At 56.7% G+C, this 27,967-nt stretch overlaps 1 protein-coding gene across 1 annotated transcript; it reads left to right on the top strand.

Moving 5' to 3' along the window:
• The first annotated feature begins 51 nt into the window (after nt 1–51).
• On the top strand, nt 52–27,574 carry gtf2f1 (general transcription factor IIF, polypeptide 1). The gene is given in 15 exon segments (XM_072490793.1): nt 52–362; nt 4,162–4,219; nt 6,348–6,394; nt 9,526–9,598; nt 11,540–11,733; nt 12,140–12,310; nt 13,408–13,585; nt 13,587–13,611; nt 15,801–15,954; nt 16,877–16,938; nt 20,767–20,893; nt 23,544–23,619; nt 23,748–23,880; nt 25,371–25,497; nt 26,298–27,574. Coding segments are annotated over 14 exon segments (1,590 nt in total). The 5' UTR covers nt 52–362; nt 4,162–4,207; the 3' UTR covers nt 26,509–27,574.
• Nucleotides 27,575–27,967: the final 393 nt, after the last annotated feature.

Below are 27,967 nucleotides of genomic sequence, written 5' to 3'. Positions count from 1 at the left end.
GGACGGGGTTGCTGGTCGGACCGGTTTCCGGTGAGGTTGGTTGTCTCTCGGGCGGTTATTCGGTGATTTTATTGATCTGCCGGCGGGTGAAGGTGACAGGCCCGAAACCCGAGTGTTCAGCCTGTGTGAGGGAGATGGTATTTGGGAAGAGTTGTCAATAAAACTCAGCAGGAGTTTATCCCAAAGAGAAAGAGGCAAAATCCTCTTTAACAAAGGTGGAGGAATTATTAAACTGAAAATCCAAGTGGGAGAGAGAGTGAGGAGCAGAGACCGGGAGCGGTCAGCATCCAGCAGCAGGTGTCTGTGGATATATGAATCTGGCGAGGGTGGCGACGGTAAACGTGGGACCTCTACTGAACGAGGCCGGTGAATTAATTAACAGCAAACCGAAACGGCGCATATGCTAAATACATTTTTGCATCAATCTTCACTGTGGAAGATATTGCAAATATCCCTCAGATATCAGATGGGCTACTCGGGCGGGGGCCTCCACGCTGGCCGGTTAAAGCCGGCCAGTGAACGGGAGTGAGGTGGGGGGAGAGGCTGCGGCCGTCGGAGCCTGGCAGAACAGGGTCCGAGTGGTCTAGCCGGGGTGGAAAGTTGGGGGGAAGGAACCGAGGTTGGGAGGAGGAGTTTTACAAGAGGCAGTGGACGGGAGGAGCTGGAGACTTTGGCAGGGGGGGGGTTGTACAACTCTTGGGTATCATGTACGGTACTCTCTCAGAGGCTGGAGGGCGTTGAGTGTAGGGGGGGGGGAGGGGGAGTGGACTCTATAGGGTAATGGTGACCATGGGTGGTCCCGGACTCCTTTTTCTCCTTTTTTTTTTTTGTTGCCACCGTGGGAGGGTTTGTTTTATTGGATGCATATATTGACAGGTGGGCCGTTGTTTGGGGTGGTGGGAGGATGGGATCGTTTGTATTTGTTACCGTTTACTGTTTGTGGGTGGGGTGTAAATTTTGAAGGAAAATGTGAAAATGGAGAATAAAAACATTAAAAAAAAAAAAAAGATATCGGGCTGATTTCAAATAACATGGTAGAGCTTACAAAAATCCCAATCACAAATATCAGAGAAACTCAAAAGGGCTCAAGGTGGACAAGTCGCCAGAACCCAATGAACTGCACGCTCGGGTTTTAATGGAAGAGGCTGCAGAGATATGAACCCATTGGTTGAAATTTCCCATAACTCGCTAAATTCCAGGAGGATACCAGAAGATTGGAAAAAAGCCAATGTGACTCCTTGTTCAAAAATGGAGAACGATAGAAGGCAGGGAGCTTTAGGCCAGTTAGTTCAACATCTCTTATTGGCAAGACACTGGAGTCAATGATCGAAGAGGAAATAGCTAATTATTTAGGGAAGCAGAATATAATCAAACCTAGTTAACATGGTTTTATGAATGGTAAATCATGTTTGACAAATTTGCTCCAATTCTGTGAGGATGTAACAGGGAGAATAGAAGGAGGGGAACCTGTAGATGTAGTGTATTTAAATTCCCAAAAGGTATTTGATAAGGTGCCACATAAGAGGCTGGTGCATCAATTAAAAGCCCGTGGAATTGGAGGAAGTGTGTAGGCATGGATTGAAAACTGGCTGTGACATAGAAAAGAGAGAGTTGGAAAAGATGGGTCCTTTTCAGAGTGGAAAGATGTAACTACTGGAGTACCACAGGGATGGGTTCTTGGGCTGCAATTGTTCACTATTTACATTAATGACTTGGAGGAAGGAACAGAATGTAAGGTTTCCAAATTTGTCGATGATACGAAAATAGGTGGCAGGGCGTGTTGTGAGGAGGATATTGTGATTCTGCAACGGTACATAATATGGGTGTGAGATCATACACTTTGGTGGGAGGAATCAAAAGGCAGATTATAATCTAAATGGAGAAAGACTGCAGGTGAGTGAAGTACAGAGGGATCTAGATATTCTAGTGCATGAATCACAAAAAGCTTGCAGGTAGGTGCAACAAGTAATTAAGAAGGCAAATGGAATTTAGGCCTTGATTGCAAAGGGGTTCGAATTTAAAAATAGTGAGGTTTTGTTGCAATTGTACAGGTTGTTGCCTCACCTGGAATACTGCTTGGCTTTGGTCCCCTTACCTAAAAAGTGATATAGTAACGTTGGATGGAGGCAGTCCAAAAGAGATTCACCAATCTAATTTCTGGGATGAGGAGGGTGTCCTACCAAGAGACTAAATATTCTGGGACTGTATTCCTTGGCGTTTAGAAGAGTGAGGGGTGACCTCATTCAAACACAGGCTTGACAGGGTAGATGGTGAGATGTTTTCTCTAGTGGGAGAGTCTCGAATCAGGGGACAGAGGTACAAGATAATGGGCTGATCATTTAAAACAAGATGCATAGAAATTTCTTCTCGCAGAGGGTGGGGAATCTCTGGAATTCTCTGCCCCGGAGGGAGGTGAATCTCTGGAATTCTCTATCCCGGAGGATGGGGAATCTCTGGAATTCTCTGTCCCGGAGGGTGGGGAATCTCTGGAATTCTCTGTGGGAATCTCTGTCCCGGAGGGAGGGGAATCTTTGGAATTCTCTGTCCCGGAGGGAGGTGGATCTCTGGAATTCTCTGTTCCGGAGGGTGGGGAATCTCTGGAATTCTCTGTCCCGGAGGATGGGGAATCTCTGGAATTCTCTGTCCCGGAGGGAGGGGAATCGCTGGAATTCTCTGTCCCGTAGGGAGGTGAATCTCTGGAATTCTCTGTCCCGGAGGGTGGGGAATCTCTGGAATTCTCTGTCCCAGAGTGCGAGGAATCTCTGGAATTCTCTGTCCTGGAGGATGGGGAATCCCTGGAATTCTCTGTCCCAGAGGGTTGGGAATCTCTGGAATTCTCTGTCCCGGAGGGCGGGGAATCTCTGGAATTCTCTGTCCTGGAGGGTTGGGAATCTCTGGAATTCTCTGTCCCGGAGGTTGGGGAATCTCTGGAATTCTCTGTCCCGGAGGGTGGGGAATCCCTGGAACTCTCTGTCCCGGAGGATAGGGAATCTCTGGAATTCTCTGTCCCGGAGGGTGGGGAATCTCTGGAATTCTCTGTCCCGGAGGGTGGGGAATCCTTGGAACTCTCTGTCCCGGAGGATGGGGAATCTCTGGAATTCTCTGTCCCGGAGGATGGGGAATCTCTGGAATTCTCTGTCCCGGAGGGAGGGGAATCTCTGGAATTCTCTGTCCCGGAGGGAGGTGAATCTCTGGAATTCTGTGTCCAGGAGGATGGTGAATCTCTGGAATTCTCTGACCCGGAGAGTGGGGAATCTCTGGAATTCTGTGTCCAGGAGGGTAGCGGAAGCTGGATCATTAGAAATATTTAAAGTGATGGTGGATAAATATTCCATAGCTCGCGGCTCTGGGGTAATGGTGCAGAAACGGAGTTTAGGCCGGAATAGATCAGCTAAGATCGGGTTGAAGGGCCCGGTGGGCGACCCCTGCTTCTATTTGTTGTGTTGAGTGGGGTCTGTCTGGTCCTGCACACTATTGAAACGGTGCCATCTGACTTGTATTGTCTCCTCTTCCTGTTCCTGCCCGTCAAGAATGTATTACTTTTCTGAGTTCAGTTTCCTCTGCCTTGTCTACCCACTCCCCCAGCCCCTACCCACTCCCCCAGCCTCTACCCACTCCCCCAGCCCCTACCCACTCCCCTAGCCTCTACCCACTCCCCCAGCCTCTACCCACTCCCCCAGCCCCTACCCACTCCTCCAGCCTCTACCCACTCCCCCAGCCTCTACCCACTCCCCCAGCCTCTACCCACTCCCCCAGCCCCTACCCACTCCCCCAGCCCCTACCCACTCCCCCAGCCCCTACCCACTCCCCCAGCCCCTACCCACTCCCCCAGCCCCTACCCACTCCCCCAGCCCCTATCCACTCCCCCAGCCCCTACCCACTCCCCCAGCCCCTACCCACTCCCCCAGCCCCTACCCACTCCCCCAGCCCCTACCCACTCCCCCAGCCTCTACCCACTCCCCCAGCCTCTAGCCACTCCCCCAGCCTATCTACTGCCGTGTTTTAAGGCCTTTGCTGCCTCCTTGTTTGTTACATCTCCCACATTGTGTCTTGTGTCAATTTCAAAGTTGTGCCTCAGTCCCAAGTCCAGGTTCTTATCCCGGATACAGGGGAATGAGGAGGATGTTGTGGATTGTTCACCTTATTTCATTCCTATTCCAGAATCTAAACAAGACCCAATCAGAACACTGACCAAACACTCGCAATTATGACAAATCTGGTAAGTGAGGGGTTATTTGAAATGGGATGGGTAGTTTTGAACATGATGTGGAGATGCCGGCGTTGGACTGGGGTGAGCACAGTACGAAGTCTTACAACACCAGGTTAAAGTCCAACAGGTTTGTTTCGATGTCACTAGCTTTCGGAGCGCTGCTCCTTCCTCAGGTGAATGAAGAGGTCTGTTCCAGAAACACATATATAGACAAATTCAAAGATGCCAAACAATGCTTGGAATGCGAGCATTAGCAGGTGATTAAATCTTTACAGATCCAGAGATGGGGTAACCCCAGGTTAAAGAGGTGTGAATTGTGTCAAGCCAGGACAGTTGGTAGGATTTCGCAGGCCAGATGGTGGGGGATGAATGTAATGCGACATGAATCCCAGGTCCCGGTTGAGGCCGCACTCATGTGTGCGGAACTTGGCTATAAGTTTCTGCTCGGCGATTCTGCGTTGTCGCGGGTCCTGAAGGCCGCCTTGGAGAACGCTTACCCGGAGATCAGAGGCTGAATGCCCTTGACTGCTGAAGTTTTGAACAGTTTGAGAGGAATTGTGTCCTGGTGTCTGATGTGTCGGCTGAGGTGTGGAAAGATTTCATATGTAGCCATCAGTCACCGAGCTGGTCGAATCGGTGCACAGGAGGCCATTTGGCCCATCGAGGATTGTGTTGGCCCTTTAAACAACTAGTCTAGACAGCTGGTTTGTGATGCAGAACAAGGCCTGCAGCCTTGGGTTCAATTCCAGTACCAGCTTAGCCGAACAGGCGCTAGAATGTGGCGACGAGGGGCTTTTCACAGTAACTTTATACTTGTGACAATAAAAGGTTTTTAATATTATTATTATTAATCCCATTACTCCCACTCTGCAAATGTTTCCTTTTCACATTGTTACCCCCCCGGGCCGGTGTGCGGTGAATTCCAGCCCCACTTTACCCGGAGTCGCCCCGCAATTAAAATTAACTATCACCTTTTAAAAAGTACCCAAAGTAAAATACTGCAGATGCTGGAAATCTGAAATAGAAGCCGACAATGCCGGAACAACCCAGCAGGTGGCGGCGTCTGTGGAGAGAGAAGCAGTGTTAATGTTTCGAGTCCATATGGTTCTTGTTTCGGGCTCTGAAGAGACGCATTGGACTCAAAATGTTAACTTTGATTCCCTTTCCGCAGACGCTGCCAGACCTGCTGACCTTTCCCAGCAGTTTATTTCTAATCTGACCCTTGCTGGAGTATAGACAGTGTCTCCCTGTAAACGCACCCTGACAGTTATTGAAGAAGATGTGTAATCCAGGCTCGCTGTCAAATAAACTGGGAGCCATGCGAGGCTGTAGCTTGTGTGCTCCCTTCAATAACAGAGAGTGACGCTGGGCAGTCTGAACACTCTAATCCCATTGTTCCTGAGCAGTTAACCTGCTTTAACACAGCCTCTCGGCCCTGTTGCTCCATTCACCACATGATTTAGTTTTATGGCAGTGACAAATCTGTATAAAATTTGTAAGATCAAAGTCATTTGAATCTTTCTTGAGCCGTGAACAGTATGGAACACACAGTGCAGAAGGAGGCCATTCGGCCCATCGAGTCTGCACTGACCCACTTAAGCTCTCACTTCCACCGTCTCCCCGTGACCCAATAACTTCTCCAAACCTTTTTGGACACTAAGGGCAATTTATCATGGCCAATCCACCTAACCTGCACATCTTTGGACTGTGGGAGGAAACCGGAGCACCCGGAGGAAACCCACGCACACACTGGGAGGATGTGCAGACTCCGCACAGACAGTGACCCAGCCGGGAATCGAACCTGGGACCCTGGCGCTGTGAAGCAACAGTGCTAACCACTGTGCTACCGTGCTGCCCTCATTATAACCATTCAGCCGCTTCCTCACTCCCATGGGGCAGGGAAACCGCGATTGCGGAGGCGTAAAAGCTGCCTGATTCTGTCCCAACAAGTCTTTTAAATCAGGAGTTTGAGTAGCCTGTACTGCAGCAGATACACACACGCACACCGAGCCAGGCTTTAACCCTGACTGCACCAATACATACAATACAATATATCTGAGATTTCTACATTCATCACTGACACAGGCTGAGTCTGTGTTTTGTCACATGTTGACCACGCTGCTTTTTTCTTTGACAGGGTTCAAGCAGCCAGGCAGTGACCGAGTACACAGTCCGTGTCCCCAAGTAAGAGACTCTGATTATTACTTCCATGCTTAGCAATAGCCAACAGGTGGGCAAAAGCAGGTGAATGATTTGGGATTCACTGGTGAAAGATCTTCTCTAAATCAGGAAGCTTTTTCTCAGTTGGAGCTGATGGTTTGCTCTGTATTTCAATGCGTGTAGCATTCGTACTGAAGCAGATAATCACCCTGTGTGCAAGTGGGCGTAAGGCAGAGACGCTCGCACTCAACTCCACACACTTAATCAGTGTCGTGTACTGTCCTCCCCCGCACACTCACTCACTCAACCCCCCCCCCCCCAGGCCAGACGTCACCTCGCTCTCCCCCATGAAGAAGAAAACTTAGGCCACCTGATTGCCCCTTAGGGTCCAATGGTTAGGTGGGGTTCAGGGGATACGGAGCTGGGGATTGGGCCTAGGTGGGGTGCACTTTTGGGGGGGTCAGTGCAGATGTGATGGGCCGAATGGCCTCCTTCTGCACTGTAGGGATTCTATGATTTAAAAGTCAACACATGTTGGAGTCACTTGTCGGCCAGACCGGGTAAGGACGGCAGATTTCCGTCCCTAAAGGACATTGGTGAACCAGATGGGTTTTTACAACAATCAAACCCGGGTCCCCGAATCTGGATTAATATCCAGTGACAATATCACTGCACCATTGCCTCCCCCAAAGGGTGCGCCTCAGGGGGCAATGCTGGGACCTGCACTATTTAGAGTTTACAATCTGTGATTCTGTGTCAGTGATTTAGATGAAAGGACCGAATGGAAGCTAAATTTGTCAATGACACCAAGTTAGGTAGGAAAGTAAGTTGTCAAGAGGAGGTAGAGAGTCTGTAAAGGGATATAGACAGATCAAGTGAGTGGGCAACATTTGGTAGATGGTTTATAATATGGGATGGGAAAATGTGAACTTGTCCACTTTGGCGGGAAGATTAGAAAAGCAGCAAATTATTTAAATAGAAAGAGACTGCAGATCTCTGAGGTACAGAGGGATCTGGGCGTCCTGGCACATGAATCACAAAAGGTTAATTTGCAGGTACAGTAAGTGAATAGGAAGGGAAAGAGAATGTTGGTGTTTATTGCAATGGAATCTAAAAGTTGGGAGGTTTTACTGCAGCTGTACAGGGCCTGTGTGAGACCACATCTGGAATACCGGGTACAGTCTGCTCTCCTTGTTTAAAAAAGGATATAATTAGAAACAGTTCAGCTCATTCCTGGGATGAGGGGCAGTTTATCTTTCTGAGGAAAGGTTGGACAGGTTTGGCCTGTTTCAATTGAAGTTTAAAAGAATGAGCGGTGATCTGATTGAAACATTTAAGTTGCTGTGGGGATTGGGCAGGATGCATGATGGGAGGATGTTTGCCCTTGTGGGGGAGACCAGAACTAGGGGGAAGAGTTTAGGGGAGGGGTCGGTGTGAGGGGAAAGTGAGGGTGGGGTGTGTCGGTGTGAGGGGGGGTGTCGGGGTGAGGGGCAGGGTGAGGGGGGAGTGTGAGGGGCAGGGTGAGGGGGGAGTGTGAGGGGCAGGGTGAGGGGGGGGTCGCGATGAGGGGCAGGGTGAGGGGGGAGTGTGAGGGGCAGGGTGAGGGGGGGTCGCGGTGAGGGGCAGGGTGAGGGGGGGTCGCGGTGAGGGGCAGGGTGAGGGGGGGGTCGGTGTGAGGGGGGGTCGGTGTGAGGGGCAGGGTGAGGGGGGAGTGTGAGGGGCAGGGTGAGGGGGGAGTGTGAGGGGCAGGGTGAGGGAGGGGTCGGTGTGAGGGGCAGGGTGAGGGGGGGTCAGGGTGAGGGGGAGTGTGAGGGGGGGTCGGTGTGAGGGGCAGGGTGAGGGGGGAGTGTGAGGGGCAGGGTGAGGGGGGAGTGTGAGGGGCAGGGTGAGGGAGGGGTCGGTGTGAGGGGCAGGGTGAGGGGGGTGTCAGGGTGAGGTGTGAGTGTGAGGGGGGTGTCAGGGTGGGGGGCAGGGTGAGGGGGGGCCGGGGTGAGGGGGGCGTCGGGGTGAGGGGGGCGTCGGGGTGAGGGGCAGGGTGAGGGGGGGAGTGAGGGGTGGGTGTCGGGGTGAGGGGGGAGTGTGAGGGGCAGGTTGAGGGGGGGTCGGGGTGAGGGGTGGGTGTCGGGGTGAGGGGGGAGTGTGAGGGGCAGGGTGAGGGGGGGTTGGTGTGAGGGGCAGGGTGAGAGGGGGGGCCGGGGTGAGGGGTGGGTGTCGGGGTGAGGGGTGTTTCGTGGTGAGGGATGGGTGTTGGGGTGAGGGGGGGGTGTCGGGGTGAGGAGGGGTGTCGGGGTGAGGGAAGGGTGTCGGTGTGGGGGGGGGGTGAGGGGCAGGTGTGAGTGTGAGGGGCAGGATGAGGGGGGTGTCAGGGTGAGGGGGGGTCGGGGTGGGTGTTGGGGTGAGGGGGGGTGTTGGGGTGAGGGGCAGTGTGAGGGGGGGGGCGTGTCGGGGTGGGGGGGGTGTTGGGGTGAGGGGGGAGTGTCGGTGTGAGGGGCAGGGTGAGGGGGGTCGGGGTGAGGGGGGCGTCGGGGTGAGGGGCAGGGTGAGGGGGGGAGTGAGGGGGGGTGTCAGGGTGAGGTGTGAGTGTGAGGGGGGTGTCAGGGTGGGGGGCAAGGTGAGGGGGGGTCGGGGTGAGGAGTGAGGGGGGAGTTTGAGGGGGGGTGAGAGGGGGGGCCGGGGTGAGGGATGGGTGTCGGGGTGAGGGGGGTGTCGAGGTGAGGGGGGGACGTCGGGGTGAGGGGGGGGGGTGTCGGGGTGAGGGGGGTGGGGGGGGAGGGGCAGGTGTGAGTGTGAGGAGTAGGATGAGGGGGGGGTGTCAGGGTGAGGGGCAGGGTGAGGGGGGGGACCGGGGTGGGTGTCGGGGTGGGGGGCGTGTCGGGGTGAGGGGTGGGTGTCGGGGTGAGGGGTGGGTGTCGGGGTGAGGGGTGGGTGTCGGGGTGAGGGGGGGGTGTCGGGGTGAGGGGTGGGTGTCGGGGTGAGGGGTGGGTGTCGGGGTGAGGGGGGCGTGTCGGGGTGAGGGGGGCGTGTCGGGGTGAGGGGGGCGTGTCGGGGTGAGGGGGGCGTGTCGGGGTGAGGGGTGGGTGTCGGGGTGAGGGGCAGGGTGAGGGTGTTGGGGTCCAGTGGGCTGATCATTGAACATAAACACATTTTCTTCCCAGGAACAACACCAAGAAACACAACATCATGGCGTTCAATGCTGCAGATAAAATCAACTTCTCCACATGGACTCAGGTAAGACCTGCAGAGAGGGGCAGGGGGTGGACCGGGATATGCTGAGGGAGTAGGGAGAGAGAGAGACTCTGGGAGAGAGAGGGGGCTGTGGTGCTGTTGTTAGGGGGGTGAGGGGGGGGGACCACTGATGCTGTCTGACCGGCTCAATTTCAATTAATCTTTCATATACACCAGAATTAAAACTCTGTTTCCATCCTGCCAACTAAAACCGTGCTCCAGCCTAACTGTTCATCTTTTTCAATTCTATAAAATGCCAACTCTCTCAGTCTGTTTAATAATGTAGTTGTGTGTATCAATTGGCAGGCAGTAACCAGTGGGGTACCACAGGGATCGGTGCTGGGACCCCAGCAGTAACCAGTGGGGTACCGCAGGGATCGGTGCTGGGACCCCAGCAGTAACCAGTGGGGTACCGCAGGGATCGGTGCTGGGACCCCAGCAGTAACCAGTGGGGTACCACAGGGATCGGTGCTGGGACCCCAGCAGTAACCAGTGGGGTACCGCAGGGATCGGTGCTGGGACCCCAGCAGTAACCAGTGGGGTACCACAGGGATCGGTGCTGGGACCCCAGCAGTAACCAGTGGGGTACCACAGGGATCGGTGCTGGGACCCCAGCAGTAACCAGTGGGGTACCACAGGGATCGGTGCTGGGACCCCAGCAGTAACCAGTGGGGTACCACAGGGATCGGTGCTGGGACCCCAGCAGTAACCAGTGGGGTACCGCAGGGATCGGTGCTGGCACCCCAGCTATTCACAATATATATGAATGATTTAGATGAAGGAACTAAATGTCATATCTCCAAATTTGCAGCAGACACCAAGTTGGGTGGGAGGGAGAGCTGTGAGGAGGATACAGAGATCCTTCAGTGTGATTTGGACAAGGTTGAGTGAGCGGGCAAACCAATGGCAGATGCAGTGTAATTTGGATACATGCGAGGTTATCCGCTTCGGTAACAAAAACAGGAAGGCAGATTATTGTCTGAGTGACCATAAATTAGGAGAGGGGAATGTGCAGCGAGACCTCCTGGGTGTCCTCGTACACCAGTCACTGAAGGTAAGCATGCAGGTGGAACAGGCGGTAAAGAAGGTAAATGGTATGTTGGTCTTCATTGCGAGAGGATCCGAGTACAGGAGCAGGGATGTGTTGCTGCAATTGTACAGGGCCTTGGTGAGGCCACACTTGGAGTATTGTGTGCAGTTTTGGTCTCCTTCTCTGAGGAAGGATGTTCTTGCTCTCGAGGGAGTGCAGCGAAGGTTTACCAGACTGATTCCAGGGATGGCGGGACTGTCATATGAGGAGAGATTGACTAGGTTGGGATTGTTCTCGCTGGAGTTTAGAAGAATGAGGGGGGATCTCATAGAAACCTATAAAATTCTAACAGGACTAGACCGGGTAGATGCAGGAAGGATGTTTCCGATGGTGGGTGTGCCCAGAACCAGGGGTCACAGCCTGAGGATACGGGGTAGACCATTTAGGACAGAGATGAGGAGACATTTCTTCACCCAGAGTGGTGACCCTGTGGAATTTGTTACCACAGGAAGTAGTTGAGGCCAAAACGTTGTATGTCTTCAAGAAGCAGTTAGATACAGCACTTAGGGCGAAGGGGATCAAAGGATATGGGAAGGCAGGATTGGGCTATTGAGTTGGATGATCAGCCATGATCACAATGAATGGTGGAGCAGGCTGGAAGGGCCGAATGGCCTCCTCCTGCTCCTATTTTCTATGTTTCTATGTGGGCGGGAGGCTTTGTCTAACACCGGTTTTATAAATGGGCGAGGGAGGCAATCTGCCTGAGACAAGTCGGTTCTCCTGAACTATCCGCAAAGGGGGCTCCAGTACTGTGTGTGTGGGAGAGGCAGAGGGATTGTTCACAACACTGCCTCTCATCATTTACCCCGGCTTTGTTGGGAAGCTGCTCTGTAAAATTTCCCATTTTCTCTCAGGCTAAAATGGAACGCGATCTGAGTAACAAGAAGATTTACCAGGAAGAGGAGCAGCCGATATTTGGCGCTGGCAGCGAGTTTGGCAAAAAGCTGCGGGAGGAATCCAGGAAGAAAAAGTTTGGAATTGTGACCCGAGAGTTTAAACCTGAAGACCAACCGTGGCTGCTGAGGGTTAACGGGAAAGCGGGCCGTAAGTAAGTGACGCAAAGCGGGCCGTAAGTAAGTGACGCAAAGCGGGCCGTAAGTAAGTGACGCAAAGCGGGCCGTAAGTAAGTGACGCAAAGCGGGCCGTAAGTAAGTGACGCAAAGCGGGCCGTAAGTAAGTGACGCAAAGCGGGCCGTAAGTAAGTGAAGCAAAGCGGGCCGTAAGTAAGTGACGCAAAGCGGGCCGTAAGTAAGTGACGCAAAGCGGGCCGTAAGTAAGTGACGCAAAGCGGGCCGTAAGTAAGTGAAGCAAAGCGGGCCGTAAGTAAGTGACGCAAAGCGGGCCGTAAGTAAGTGACGCAAAGCGGGCCGTAAGTAAGTGACGCGAATCGACTGATCAGCGGGGCTGCAAACAGGCCCCTGCCGTCTCTAATGCTGCCTTTTTCACTCCTTGAGGTTCAAAGGCCAGAGGAAAGGTGGTGTCACTGAAAATGCCTCCTACTACATCTTTACACAGTGTCCGGACGGCGCGTTCGAAGCCTTTCCTGTTAACGCCTGGTACAACTTTGTCCCTGTAGCAAAGCACAAGACGCTGACAGCGGAGGAGGCTGAAGAAGAGTGGGGAAGGTAAGCCCCGTGGGGAGGGTAAGGCCCCGAGGGGGAGTGGGGAGGGTAAGGCCCCGAGGGGGAGTGCGGAGGGTAAGGCCCCGAGGGGGAGTGGGGAGGGTAAGGCCCCGAGGGGGAGTGGGGAGGACATCACCACTGGCGATGAGGTGATATCGCATGAAATCCATTCGTGGGTTTTTTTAACAAACATTTTCTAAAGGCATTTATAGTTTTATAACAACAAGATACAAATACAAATGTAACCATAATTCAGGATCAGTAACACCCCCCAACCAACAACCATACCCCGCCAACATAGCTTATACACACACTCCCATGTCCGTCCATCTCTTCCCACTGTACCCACCTAAACTAAACTAACTCCGCCTACCCCCTCATTCCCTAACCCCCCTCTCCCCCTTATTGTATCTGCTAACAGTTTAGTTTTCCCCAAAGAAGTCGATAGACGGCTGCCACCTCCGGACGAAGCAAGCCTGAGAAACTCGGCCATGTCGCTAACCCACACCCCCGATTTCGGGGGCTCCGAGTCCCTTCACGCTAATAAGATCCGTCTCCAGGCTACCAAGGAGGCAAAGGCCAAAACGTCAGCCCCTCTCGCCCTCTGGACTCCCGGGTCTTCCGACACTCCAAAGATCGCCACCTCTGGACTCGGTGCCATCCTCGTTTTTCGGGATGTGTTTATTTTTAACAGACTTTCTTGATATTGGGAGTCAATACTTGTTCGTCAGGGTCATGGGGCCAAAAACCTGCAGAGCGACTTGGGTGAAGCTTCATGCCCCTGACCCAGTTAATGTAACCGAGTCCCAGAGACGCCGTGGATTGTGTGTCTGCATCGCAGTGAGAGCTGTGTCCAAACACAACATCAGCTGTGAGTGAAATCTCAGCAACGTTTGTACAGTGACTCACACAGGGAGCAGAGTTAGTCACCTCTGGGGTACAGGGCCACCCCTACTCCTCCAGTACCATGGGCACAGCTGAGAGATGGGGAAAGCAACAGTTTGAAGATTGTTTTCATTGCACTTTCCTGTCCTGTTTCTGACCCTGGCCATCTCCCTCTCAAACCCATGGGAACCCTCACAACGGACCCGGTTGTTCAGACGGAACAAAGTGATGAACCATTTCACCATCATGCTGCAGAAGAGGTTGAAGGATCAGGATCGAGATGATGGGGATGACGAGGAAGAGAAGCTAAAGAAAGGGAAGGATCGTAAGCGGAAAGGGAATGACCTCCGGATCCACGACCTGGAGGATGACCTGGAAATGAGCTCGGATGAGAAATGAGGAGGAAAGCGATGAGGATCGTGAGTGACCAGCACATGCTGCAGTCCTCGCAGCCCCCTCCCCTCGCAGCCCCCCTCCCCTCGCAGCCCCCTCCCCTCGCAGCCCCCTCCCCTCGCAGCCCCCCTCCCCTCGCAGCCCCCCTCCCCTGGCAGCCCCCTCCCCTGGCAGCCCCCTCCCCTGGCAGCCCCCTCCCCTGGCAGCCCCCTCCCCTGGCAGCCCCCTCCCCTGGCAGCCCCCTCCCCCTGGCTGCGTCCTCCCCCTGGCTGCGTCCTCCCCCTGGCCTGCGTCCTCCCCCTGGCTGCGTCCTCCCCCTGGCTGCGTCCTCCCCCTGGCTGCGTCCTCCCCCTGGCTGCCCCCTCCCCCTGGCTGCGTCCTCCCCCTGGCTGCGTCCTCCCCCCTGGCTGCGTCCTCCCCCTGGCTGCGTCCTCCCCCTGGCTGCCCCCTCCCCCTGGCTGCCCCCTCCCCCTGGCTGCCCCCTCCCCCTGGCTGCCCCCTCCCCCTGGCTGCCCCCTCCCCCTGGCTGCCCCCTCCCCCTGGCTGCCCCCCCTCCCCCTGGCTGCCCCCTCCCCCTGGCTGCGTCCTCCCCCTGGCTGCGTCCTCCCCCTGGCTGCGTCCTCCCCCCTGGCTGCGTCCTCCCCCTGGCTGCGTCCTCCCCCTGGCTGCGTCCTCCCCCGGCTGCGTCCTCCCCCTGGCTGCCCCCTCCGCCTGGCTGCGTCCGCTGCCCCCTCCCCCTGGCTGCGCCCTACCCCTGGCTGCGTCCTACCCCTGGCTGCGCCCTACCCCTGGCTGCGCCCTTCCCCTGGCTGCGTCCTCCCCCTGGCTGCGTCCTCCCCCTGGCTGCGCCCTACCCCTGGCTGCGCCCTCCCCCCTGGCTGCGTCCTCCCCCTGGCTGCGTCCTCCCCCTGGCTGCGCCCTCCCCCTGGCTGCGCCCTCCCCCCTGGCTGCGCCCTCCCCCTGGCTGCGTCCTCCCCCCTGGCTGCCCCCTCCCCCCTGGCTGCCCCCTCCCCCTGGCTGCCCCCTCCCCCTGGCTGCCCCCTCCCCCTGGCTGCCCCCTCCCCCTGGCTGCGCCCCTCCCCCTGGCTGCCCCCTCCCCCTGGCTGCCCCCTCCCCCTGGCTGCCCCCCTCCCCCCTGGCTGCCCCCTCCCCCTGGCTGCCCCCTCCCCCTGGCTGCCCCCTCCCCCTGGCTGCCCCCTCCCCCTGGCTGCCCCCTCCCCCTGGCTGCCCCCTCCCCCTGGCTGCCCCCTCCCCCTGGCTGCCCCCTCCCCCTGGCTGCCCCCTCCCCCTGGCTGCCCCCTCCCCCTGGCTGCGTCCTCCCCCTGGCTGCGTCCTCCCCCTGGCTGCGTCCTCCCCCTGGCTGCGTCCTCCCCCTGGCTGCGTCCTCCCCCTGGCTGCGTCCTCCCCCTGGCTGCGTCCCTCCCCCTGGCTGCGTCCTCCCCCTGGCTGCGTCCTCCCCCTGGCTGCGTCCTCCCCCCTGGCTGCGTCCTCCCCTGGCTGCGTCCTCCCCCTGGCTGCGTCCTCCCCCTGGCTGCGCCCTCCCCCTGGCTGCGCCCTACCCCTGGCTGCGCCCTACCCCTGGCTGCGCCCTCCCCCTGGCTGCGCCCTCCCCCTGGCTGCCCCCTCCCCCTGGCTGCCCCCTCCCCCCTGGCTGCCCCCTCCCCCTGGCTGCCCCCCTCCCCCTGGCTGCCCCCTCCCCCCTGGCTGCCCCCTCCCCCTGGCTGCCCCCTCCCCCTGGCTGCCCCCTCCCCCTGGCTGCCCCCTCCCCCTGGCTGCCCCCTCCCCCTGGCTGCCCCCCTCCCCCCTGGCTGCCCCCTCCCCCTGGCTGCCCCCTCCCCCTGGCTGCCCCCTCCCCCTGGCTGCCCCCCTCCCCCCTGGCTGCCCCCTCCCCCTGGCTGCCCCCCTCCCCCTGGCTGCCCCCTCCCCCTGGCTGCGTCCTCCCCCTGGCTGCCCCCTCCCCCTGGCTGCGTCCTCCCCCTGGCTGCGTCCTCCCCCTGGCTGCGTCCTCCCCCTGGCTGCGTCCTCCCCCTGGCTGCGTCCTCCCCCCTGGCTGCGTCCTCCCCCTGGCTGCGTCCTCCCCCTGGCAGCCCCCTCCCCCCTGGCAGCCCCCTCATTTCGCTGCCTCCTCCTCTCTGGCAGTATGGGCTCTCGGTGTCCAGGCCAGGACTGTTTTGGGTTGACTGGTTTGACCTGTGGTTGGTTTTATCTCCTGCAGGATGTGGGAAAAAAGAAGCCAAGGGCCCGAAGAAAGGGAAAGCTGCATCCAAGAAAAAGAAGAAGAAAGCTTCAGATGACGAGGCCTTTGAAGACAGCGATGATGGAGATTTCGAGGGACAGGAGGTGGATTATATTTCCGATGATGAATCAAGGTATCTGGTCTGTATTTACGTGCTTCTGCAGTGTTTACGATTTCTGCAAAGTTTTTACAGCACCTATTCTGAAGCTGTTGATTCCATTGGGTCATTGCACCGGGGGGGGGGGGGGGGGGGGGAGGTTTGCATGGCGCCGGGGGTGGGGGGGGAGGTTTGCATGGCACTGAATTATGCTCTCTAAACGCAGCTCCGTCTTTTTTACGCTCTCTAAACGCAGCTCTGTCTGGTTTACGCTCTCTAAACGCAGCTCTGTCTGGTTTACGCTCTCTAAACGCAGCTCTGTCTGGTTTACACTCTCTAAACGCAGCTCTGTCTGGTTTACGCTCTCTAAACGCAGCTCTGTCTGGTTTACGCTCTCTAAACGCAGCTCTCTCTGGTTTACGCTCTCTAAACGCAGCTCTGTCTGGTTTACACTCTCTAAACGCAGCTCTGTCTGGTTTACGCTCTCCAAACGCTGCTCTCTCTGGTTTACGCTCTCTAAACGCTGCTCTCTCTGGTTTACGCTCTCTAAACGCTGCTTTCTCTGGTTTACGCTTTCTAAACGCAGCTCTGTCTGGTTTACGCTCTCCAAACGCTGCTCTCTCTGGTTACGCTCTCTAAACGCTGCTCTCTCTGGTTTACGCTCTCTAAACGCTGCTTTCTCTGGTTTACGCTCTCTAAACGCAGCTCTGTCTGGTTTACGCTCTCTAAACGCTGCTCTCTCTGGTTTACGCTCTCTAAACGCAGCTGTCTGGTTTATGCTCTCTAAACTCTGCTCTATCTGGTTTACGCTCTCTAAATGCAGCTCTGTCTGGTTTACGCTCTCTAAATGCAGCTCTGTCTGGTTTACGCTCTCTAAACGCTGCTCTCTCTGGTTTACGCTCTCTAAACTCTGCTCTGTCTGGTTTACGCTCTAAACGCTGCTCCGTCTGGTTTACAGCGACAATAATGATGAGGAACAAGAGAAAGGAAAAGCTGATAAAGGAGAAGATGGACCAAAAGGTATTTGAAACTCGATTTGGCCCTTCACTCTGATGCAGGGTCATTGTGATAGGACGGAGATGGAGACGAGTTCTGGGCGGGGGGGTGAGGGAGACGGGAACAGAGCTGGGTGGGGAGGTAGGAACACTGTTTCAGCGAGGAGGCTGTGAGTGAGGCTCCCATTCCGCTTCATTCTTCAACAGCTCTCTTCCCCATCAACCACTCCCCCAACCCCCATCACATCCCATCCTCTCGCGCGCCCCGGATCTCCCGCCCATTTCCCTGGTGTTATCTGGGAGAGTATCCCAGCAGGAACACCGGGTTGTGGGGGTGTATAGTTTTGGTGTCAGGAGACAACTGAGACCTCAGTGAGGGTAAATAGCACAGTCGCCCTGTAACAATTATTAAAGACCGTTTATTAAAGTAAATAAAACACAAATACCCATAAACAGGACGACTCTACTCTCACACCATTCAGATGTATGAATTACTAAACACACCGTCTATATAGGACGTATCCCTTATTGCGAAATATGTCTATAATAGTTGAACTCAGTAAGACTGCCCCTGTTAGGAACATAGGAATTAGGAGCAGAATTCAGCCATTCAGCCCTTCGAACCTGCTCCGCCATTCAATCAGGTCCTGGCTGATCTCTTCCTGGTCTCAAATCCACCTCCCACCTGTTCCCCAAATCCCTTTAACCTGTTTATTAAAATCAGAAATATATCTTTCTCCTTCTTGAAACCATTTAATGATTCTGACTCCACCGCGCTAAGGGGCAGCGAGTTCCACCAAATCACCACCCTCTGCGGGAAGTAGTTCCTCCTCATCTCAGTTCTAAATCTACCGCCTCTCAACCTATATCTGTGACCTCTCGTTCTAGATCGCCCCACAAGGGGGAAGATTCGGTCTATGTTTACTTTATCAATCCCATTTAGTATTTTATAACACCTCGATCAGATCCCCTCATCCTTCTAAACTCCAGCGAGTATGAACCCAAACTGTTTAATCTCTCCTCATAATCTCTCCTCATACTTCAACCCTTTCATCCCCGGAATCAATCTGGTGACCCTCCTCTGAACCGCCTCCAATGCCCCCACATCCTTCCTCAAATAAGGAGAGCAAAACTGGACACAATACTCCAGGTGTGGTCTCACCAACACCCTGTACAATTGCAACACTTCTCTACTTTTATACTCCAGTCCTTTTGCAATAAACGCTGAAATCCCATTTGCCTTTTTAATTACCGGCTGTACCTGCGTACTGCCTTTCTGCGATTCATGAACAAAGACACCCAAATCCCTCTGCCCAGGTCCCTCGGCCCAGCTCCTCGGCCCAGCTCCCTTGAGTATCCAATCTATGATTCTACCCCAATCGCCTGCGATCTCACCTTCTGGATCAGTCTTTTATGTGGCACCTTGTCAAACGCCTTCTGGAAGTCTAGATATACCACATCCACAGGTTCCCCATTATCCACCTTGCTGGTTACGTCCTCATAAAGAACTCAACAAGTTTGTCAGCGTGACTTACCCTTCAAAAACCATGCTGACAATGATGGATCGAGCTTTGTCTTTCCAAATGTTCAGTCATCTCCTCCTTAATGATTGATTCAGCAACGTCCCCACCACAGTGGTCAAGCTAACCCGTCCATAGTTTCCTACTTTTTGCCCCTCACCCTTATGGAATGGGGGCGTCACATTAGCGTGTTTCCAATCCACCGGGACCCTTCCAGAATCCAGGGAATGTTGAAATATCATAACCAATGCACCCAATATCTCTACTGCCACCTCCCTTAATAACCTGGGGTGCAGGCCATCCGGTCCTGGAGACTTAGCTGCCCTTAATCCCATCAGTTTATTCAATGCTGTCTCCCTGGTGTTTATTGCACAAGTTCTTCTGCATTAAGTCGTTTTGGAAATTTTTTATTATCTTCTACCGTGCAGACAGAGACAGTGCCTCCACCCAAACACATCCAAATTGAATAATCAGCTGTAGTTCCCCCACAATACAGGAATGATACTCAATCTGAGAAACATAATTTCCCTGGTCCAACAAAGATATTTTTAAAACAGCTGTTACGAAGGTTTTCTGCACTGCCTTGGCTCTGAGATCTCGAGGCTTGTTTGCTGTAAACTTGACCTTCAAGCTTGGTGGCTTGAATCTGGCCTGTCTGCTTTCGGAGACTGCTGGATGGTAAATGCCTCTCTGGCTCCCTCAGGGTCTGGGAAATTATACCTTTGTTGTTCTTTGATTATGTCTTCTGTGTATTCAGCTGTCTGCCCCTATCAACTTCTTTGACTGTACACTGACATATGTATACCTCAGGGACCTTCCCAATCATCTCTAATTTGTTTTGCCTCCATAGCTATTCACACTTGATTATTATCTAAACTGCCGTTCTAACCTCGTTATGGGGAGAGACGCAAACCAATTGAGGCCCTTTGAATACTGACCCCGGCTGTCTCCAGGCAGATTCATGGACACATTTGCCCCACCCCCTCGCCCTGTGCCCCCTCGCCCTGTGCCCCCTCGCCCTGTGCCCCCTCGCCCTGTGCCCCCTCACCCTGTGCCCCCTCGCCCTGTGCCCCCCTCGCCCTGTGCCCCCTCGCCCTGTGCCCCCTCGCCCTGTGCCCCCTCGCCCTGTGCCCCCTCGCCTGTGCCCCCTCGCCCTGTGCCCCCCTCACCCTCTGCCCCCTCACCCTCTGCCCCCTCACCCTCTGCCCCCTCACCCTCTGCCCCCTCACCCTCTGCCCCCCTTTCCCTCTGCCCCCCTCGCCCGGTGGCCCCCTCGCCCGGTGGCCCCCTCGCCCGAGGCCCCTCTGCCCCCCTACCCCTCTGGCCCCCCTCCCCCTCTGCCCCCCCTCCCCCTCTGCCCCCGGCCCCTCCCACCCCTCTGCCCCCTCCCCCTCTCTGCCCCACTCCCCCTCTGCCCCCTCTCCCTCTGCCCCCCTCTCCCTCTGCCCCCCTCTCCCTCTGCCCCCCTCTCCCTCTGCCCCCCTCTCCCTCTGCCCCCCTCTCCTCTGCCCCCCTCTCCCTCTGCCCCCCTCTCCCTCTGCCCCCCTCCCCCTGCCCCCTCTCGCCCGGTGCCCCCCTCGGCCCGGTGCCTCCCCTCGCCCGGTGCCCCCTCGCCCGGTGCCCCCCTCGCCCGGTGCCCCCCTCGCCCGGTGCCCCCCTCGCCCGGTGCCCCCCTCGCCCGGTGCCCCCTCGCCCGGTGCCCCCCCTCGCCCGGTGCCCCCCTCGCCCGGTGCCCCCCTCGCCCGGTGCCCCCCTCGCCCAGGTGCCCCCCTCGCCCGGTGCCCCCCTCGCCCGGTGCCCCCCTCGCCCGGTGCCCCCCTCGCCCGGTGCCCCCCCTCCGCCCTGCCCCCCCTCTCGCCCGGCCCCCCTCTCTCCCGGCCCCCCTCTCGCCCGGCCCCCCTCTCGCCCGGCCCCCCCTCTCGCCCGGCCCCCCTCTCGCCCGGCCCCCCTCTCGCCCGGCCCCCCTCTCGCCGGCCCCCCTCTCGCCCGGCCCCCCTCTCGCCCGGCCCCCCTCTCGCCCGGCCCCCCTCTCGCCCGGCCCCCCTCTCGCCCGGCCCCCCCTCGCCCGGCCCCCCTCTCGCCCGGCCCCCCTCTCGCCCGGCCCCCCTCTCGCCCGGCCCCCCTCTCGCCCGGCCCCCCTCTCGCCCGGCCCCCCCCTCGCCCTGCCCCCCCCTCGCCCTGCCCCCCCCTCGCCCTGGCCCCCCCCTCGCCCTCGCCCTGCCCCCCTCGCCCCCTCGCCCCGTGGCCCCCCTCTTCCCCTTGCGTCCTCCTCCCCTCGCCCCCCCTCCTCACTTTTACCATCCTCTGTATTTTGCCGCCATTGTGTTTCCCAGGTATTGATGAGAGTGCTGCATCGGAGAGCAGTGAAGAGAGTGAAGAGGAGAAACCGAACGAAGAGAAAGATGAGGAGGAGGACGAGAAGAAATCTGCAGCTCCTGACAAGAGAGAAAAGAAGAAAAAGGTAAGATTGGGAATCCCTTTTCCAGCGGTCTTCCTGTCCTGGTGTTTTTTGATGCTGTGTCTGGACTCTCCAACTGTGTGCCCGCAAGGCGCACGTGTGCATGCGCACCCAATTGGGGTGTGTGCATATCTACAAGGTGCTGGAATCCAGTGCGATCAGTTCACAGGCTCTGCTGTCTGATTGGACAGATGATGCTCTGCTTTCTGATTGGACAGACGAGGCTCTGCTGTCTGATTGGACAGACCAGGCTCTGCTGTCTGATTGGACAGACCAGGCTCTGCTGTCTGATTGGACAGACCAAGCTTTGCTGTCTGATTGGACAGACGAGGCTCTGCTGTCTGATTGGACAGACGAGGCTCTGCTGTCTGATTGGACAGACCAGGCTCTGCTGTCTGATTGGACAGACCAAGCTCTGCTGTCTGATTGGACAGACCAAGCTCTGCTGTCTGATTGGACAGACCAAGCTCTGCTGTCTGATTGGACAGACGAGGCTCTGCTGTCTGATTGGACAGACCAGGCTCTGCTGTCTGATTGGACAGACCAGGCTCTGCTGTCTGATTGGACAGACCAGGCTCTGCTGTCTGATTGGACAGACCAGGCTCTGCTGTCTGATTGGACAGACCAGGCTCTGCTGTCTGATTGGACAGACCAGGCTCTGCTGTCTGATTGGACAGACCAAGCTCTGCTGTCTGATTGGACAGACCAGGCTCTGCTGTCTGATTGGACAGACCAGGCTCTGCTGTCTGATTGGACAGACCAGGCTCTGCTGTCTGATTGGACAGACCAGGCTCTGCTGTCTGATTGGACAGACCAGGCTCTGCTGTCTGATTGGACAGACGAGGCACGTGTTCTTCCTTTTTAAAAATTAATTTAGAGTCCAATTACTCACTGGAACGAAGGAGGTTGAGGGGCGACCTGATAGAGGTATACAAAATTATGAGGGCATAGACAGAGTGGATAGTCAGAGGCTTTTCCCCAGGGTAGAGGGGTCAATTACTAGGGGGCATAGGTTTAAGGTGAGAGGGGCAAAGTTTAGAGTAGATGTACGAGGCAAGTTTTTTACGCAGAGGGTAGTGGGTGCCTGGAACTCACTACCGGAGGAGGTAGTGGAGGCAGGGACGATAGGGACATTTAAGGGGCATCTTGACAAATATATGAATAGGATGGGAATAGAAGGATACGGACCCAGGAAGTGTAGAAGATTGTAGTTTAGTCGGGCAGTATGGTCGGCACGGGCTTGGAGGGCCGAAGGGCCTGTTCCTGTGCTGTACATTTCTTTGTTCTTTGTGTTCTTTGTTCTTTGTAATTCATTTTTTCCAATTAAGGGGCAATTTATTGTGACCAGTCCACCTACCCTGCACATAGAACATAGAACATAGAACATAGGAAATACAGCACAGAACAGGCCCTTCGGCCCACGATGTTGTGCCGAACCTTTGTCCTAGATTAATCATAGATTATCATTGAATTTACAGTGCAGAAGGAGGCCATTCGGCCCCGAGTCTGCACCGGCTCTTGGAAAGAGCACCCTACCCAAACTCAACACCTCCACCCAACACCAAGGGCAATTTTGGACACTAAGGGCAATTTATCATGGCCAATCCACCTAACCTGCACATCTTTGGACTGTGGGAGGAAACAGGAGCACCCGGAGGAAACCCACGCAGACACGGGGAGGACGTGCAGACTCTGCACAGACAGTGACCCAAGCCGGAATCGAACCTGGGACCCTGGAGCTGTGAAGCAATTGTGCTATCCACAATGCTACCGTGCTGCCCTTTGGGTTGTGGGGGCGAAACCCACTCAAACACGGGGAGAATGCGCAAACTCCACACGGACAGTGACCCAGGGCCGGGATCGAACCTGGGACCTCGGCGCCGTGAGGCAGCAGTGCTAACCACTGCGCCACCGTGCCGCCCCTCCATGCTCTTACTGGAGACATGTGTGTCTTTCTTTCTCCCTTCTCACACACGCACACAGACCCACCCAGACAGATGCGTTGTTGTAATCAGCATAGGAGGAAACCCACGCAGTTTATCTTGCAATCTTAGGACTTCCCAGGGGCAGCACGGTAGCACAGTGGTTAGCACTGTGGCTTCACAGTGCCAGGGTCCCAGGTTCAATTCCCCACTGGGTCACTGTCTGTGCGGAGTCTGCACGTTCTCCCCGTGTCTGCGTGGGTTTCCTCCGGGTGCTCCGGTTTCCTCCCACAGTCCAAAGATGTGCAGGTTAGGTGGATTGGCCATGATAAATTGCCCTTAGTGACCAAAAAGGTTATGAGGGGTTATTGGGTTACGGGGGTAGGGTGGAAGTGAGAGCTTACGTGGGTCGGTGCAGACTCGATGGGCCGAATGGCCTCCTTCTGCACTGTGTGTTCTATGTAATGCAATGTCCTTCCAAATTTTGAAATAGAAATACTGTTTGTGAAGCGCTGATTTTCCCAACACAGCTTGCACAGACACACCAGAATAGATTGGTCACTGCGTAATGATCAGGAGGGGGAGTCTTTACTGATTTCTCCAGCCCTCCATCCCACAGTTCTAGGGCACTAAGGCTAAGTTGTGGGGGGGGGGCAGTGCCTCAGTGTGGGGTCAGGGGGCACAGTGCGAGGGTTTGAGTTGAGGTTTGATTATTTGTTCTGCTTCACACAGACAGCAGCGAAGAATCGGGGTCTTCAGACGAGAGCGACATTGAATCTGAAGCTGCCTCGGCCCTTTTCATGTTGGTGAGTTTCTCACTTCATAACCCAGACCCCCCCATCCTCTCCCCCCCCATCCTCTCCCCCCCCCCCCCCCCCATCCTCGAGGAGGTTGCACAACTTTAACCCTTTCTTTTCCTCTGTGTTCAAAGAAGAAGAAAACCCCTCCAAAGAAAGATTGGAAAGGATCTAACAGCAGCTCCCGTGGGAACAGTCGCCCCGGCACCCCCACCCCGCAAATCAGCACCTCGTCCACACTCAAAGCAGCTGCAAGCAAGCTGGAACAAGGTCAGAAAGTCCAGCTGACCGGAACACGCTCCGGGCGGGGGGGGGGGGGTGTAACTAGGGCGGAACGAGGGCGGGGGCCAGATACCCTGGATTAGGGATGGGGCAAGATAATGAACCCAGAGGACATTGGAGGAGGGCTCACAGGGATGGATACCATGGAATGGTGGGGGAGGGGCTTGTTACCCGGGGAATGGTAGGGGAGGGGGGAGTACCTGGGGGATGGTGGGGGAGGGACTGGTTACCCAGGGAATGGTGGGGGAGGGGCGAGTACCCGGGGAATGGTGGGGGAGGGGCGAGTACCTGGGGAATGGTGGGGGAGGGGGGAGTACCTGGGGGATGGTGGGGGAGGGGGGAGTACCTGGGGGATGGTGGGGAAGGGGCTGGTTACCCAGGGAATGGTGGGGGAGGGGCTTGTTACCCGGGGAATGGTGGGGGAGGGACTGGTTACCCAGGGGATGGTGGGGGAGGGGCTTGTTACCCGGGGAATGGTGGGGGAGGGGGGAGTACCCGGGGAAGGGGGGAGTACCCGGGAATGGTGGGGGAGGGGCTGGTTACCCAGGGAATGGTGGGGGAGGGGGGAGTACCCGGGGAATGGTGGGGAACGGTGGGGGGGGGGCTGGTTACCCGGGGAATGTTGGGGGAGGGGGGAGTACCTGGGGAATGGTGGGGGACGTGCTGGTTACCCGGGAAATGGTGGGGGAGGGGCTGGTTACCCAGGGAATGGTGGGGAAGGGGCTGGTTACCCGGGGAATGGTGGGGGGTGGGGGGAGTACTCGGGGAATGGTGGGGGAGGAGGGGGAGTACCCGGGGAATGATGGGGGAGGGGAATACCCGGGGAATGGGGGGGAGGGGGGAGTACCCGGGGAATGGTGGGGGAGGGGGGAGTACCCGGGGAATGGTGGGGGAGGGGGGGAGTACCCGGGAATGGTGGGGGAGGGGGGAGTACCCGGGGAATGGTGGGGGAGGGTCTGGTTACCCGGGGAATGGTGGGGGAGGGGCTGGTTACCCGGGGAATGGTGGGGGAGGGGGGAGTACCCGGGGAATGGTGGGGAACGGTGGGGGGGGGGCTGGTTACCCGGGGAATGTTGGGGGAGGGGGGAGTACCTGGGGAATGGTGGGGGAGGGGGGAGTACCCGGGGAATGGTGGGAGGGGGGAGTACCCGGGGAATGGTGGGGGAGGGGCTGGTTACCCGGGGAATGGTGGGGGAGGGGGAGTACCAGGGGAATGGTGGGGGAGGGGGTACCCGGGGAATGGGGGGGGGAGTACCCGGGGAATGGTGGGGGAGGGGGAGTACCCGGGGAATGGCGGGGGGGGGAGAGAGTACCTGGGGAATGATGGTGGGGGAGGGGGGAGTACCCGGGGAATGGTGGGGGAGGGGTCAGTACCCGGGGAATGGTGGGGGAGGGGTGTTCCTGGGGGGTGGGGAGGTGTCTGTGGGGCTGGCTAACTGCAGAAATGAGTGACCCCTGAGCGTTTTGTTCATTCCCAGGGAAACGGCAGGGCGGCTCTGCCGAAACACCAGTGGCCAAACGGCTGAAGATGGACGTCGGGGCGCAGTCCGCATCCGGGAAATCCACACCACAGCCCCAATCCGGAAAATCCACACCGAGCAGTGGGTGAGTGGGGTGGTGCCGGAAACACAGTGGAGAAATGGATGGGAATGGGTTGGGGCCTGGGGGTGGGGGGTGGATAGGGTTGTGGGTGGGGGTCAGTGTGTGGGTGGGGGTCAGCGGGGTAAGCGCAGTGGGGAGGGGTGTGGGGGGGTCAGCGGGATGCGGAGGTGCGTGAGGGGTGTTGGGGATGGGTCTGGGTGGGGGTGTTAGTTGGATCGGGAGGGTTGTGGGGCGGGTTAGTGGGGTGGGGGGGTTAGTGGGGAGGGGTGTGGGGGGGGTTAGTGGGGCGGGGGGGTTAGTGGGGTGGGGAGGGGTTAGTGGTGTAGGGGGGTGTTTGTGGGATGGGGACGTGGGTGAGGGTGTGGGTGGGGGGGGGAGGGGTCTGGGTGGGGGGAGGAGTGTGGGGGGGGTAAATGGGTTGGTGGAGGGGTCAGCGGGATGGAGGGGGGGTTGGGTGGTGGCTGTGATGTGAGGAAGATGATTTGACTGGGATTGTTGGCTGGGTGCGGAGGGGGTGAGGGTGGGGGGGTGCGGTGGGGGTGAGGTTGGGGGGTGCTGTGTGTGAGGGTGGGGGGTGGGGGGGTGCTGTGTGTGAGGGTGGGGTGTGCTGTGTGTGAGGGTGGGGGGTGCTGTGTGTGAGGGTGGGGGCTGCTGTGTGTGAGGGTGGGGGGTGCTGTGTGTGAGGGTGGGGGGTGCTGTGTGTGAGGGTGGGGGGTGCTGTGTGTGAGGGTGTTCTGGGGCAGTGTTGCCTGTCAGTGGGTTCCTCGTGTTTAACTCTGTTTCCCCATTCACCCTTCCTGCAGTGATATCCAGCTTACAGAGGATGCCGTGCGGCGATATCTGATCCGGAAACCCATGACCACCAAGGATCTGCTGAAGAAGTTTCAGACCAAGAAGACAGGCCTCAGCAGTGAGCAGACAGTTAACGTGCTGGCTCAGATCCTGAAAAAACTCAACCCTGAGCGCAAGATGATTAATGAGAAGATGCACTTCTTTCTGAAGGAGGGGAACTGAGAGCAGGCCAGTCTGTGTTGTGTATGTAGCGTTTATTTCCGTTCCTCTGTGTCGCTGGGATGATCTCTGTCGTATGTACAAGATGCTGATCGCCGCGATGTGGACCAGCACTATCCTTTCTCACTGTCAGCTTGAGCTTCCATTCAACTGTCACCGATGGCGAGGGGTGAAGGGTTTTACATTGTGTATATTTGAAACCGGTTTCACCCACGGCACAGAGCAGCTGACAAACTGGATCAATCTCTCTCCCTCACTCTCTCTTTCTCTCACTCACTCTCACTTTCCCTCGCTGTCTCTCTTTCCCTGTCTCTCTCTGACTCTCACTCTCCCCCTCTCTCTCGAGGTGGGTTGCAGCTGCAGAAATGGTCAAATTCACATTTTGAAGTTGATGTGTTCAGTGGGTTGGCGCCTGTTATTGGAACCTTCCCACACCCTGTATCTGCTTTGGGAAATCCCTCACCTCAGACACCTCAATCCCCCCCAGCTGCAGCGAGGGACCGCCCTAGATTCACAGGGGGCGTGCGGCGTGGCTGGTCAGACTCAACCAGCAGAGAGGTCCCTGGATTGAACGAGGACGCACAGTCCACATAGCTGTTCAGAGGCAAGACTTTGGACATGAAACAAAAGTGTTTACAAAGAGAATGTGTGGTTAGAGTGGACACTGAACCTTAAATTGCAGAAGTGAGCACAAAAGATGCCTTCCCTCCTTCTAGTGATGGTCAGAGAGTGGGGGAGGCAGGGATTGAGAATTGACACTGGGCTACACACACCAGCTCCTGTGGATAGTTACAGAGCAGCTGACGAGGTCGGGTGATCCGTGGTGGTGATTTGGTTTGGACGGGGACTGAGGTGGGGGGGGGGAGGCTGTCGGGATGACTGCTGCAGTTGGTTAGTCTGTAAAGCTAGACTGTGGGTAAAGTGGGGGGAGAGTGGATGAGGTGACATTACCTTCCTGCACTGGTTTTGTCAGGGTGTTAATTTTCGTCAGTGTCTGTATTAATTGTGTAATGTCATGGTTACGGCTGGACCTGTTATACAATAAAATAGCCAATGGTTTTCATCCTAATTTGTTTCTTCATTGGTGTCAGTGGAGCTGAAATTTTAGTTCTGGACACAATGGACCAGAGTGACTGTGCCTCAGAGTCTCACTACCCCAAGGTAACGGTAATATTCCCAGGACAGGAGGGGTTTAAATAGTAATGGGATAGAATGACAATCAAATTCAGCAGCCCTGAGCTAGAGATGGGACAACAACTGCTTTGTTCCTTCTCTTCATCAGTGTCCAGTAATTACAATTGAAATATCTGAGTGCACATCTGCACCTGTCTGCGCACCCGTCTGTCTGCGCACCCGTCTGTGTGCTCCTGTCTGCACGCGCCCCCGTGAATATCTGTCTGCACATCTGTGCATGCTCCTGTCTGCACACGGCTGCGGCTCTGGTGGGAGTAGTTTATAGTCC

This window comes from Scyliorhinus torazame, chromosome 27, assembly GCF_047496885.1.
Source record: "Scyliorhinus torazame isolate Kashiwa2021f chromosome 27, sScyTor2.1, whole genome shotgun sequence".
NCBI classification, from domain to species: Eukaryota; Metazoa; Chordata; class Chondrichthyes; order Carcharhiniformes; family Scyliorhinidae; genus Scyliorhinus; species Scyliorhinus torazame.
This window is presented reverse-complemented; position numbering and strand designations above follow the sequence as displayed.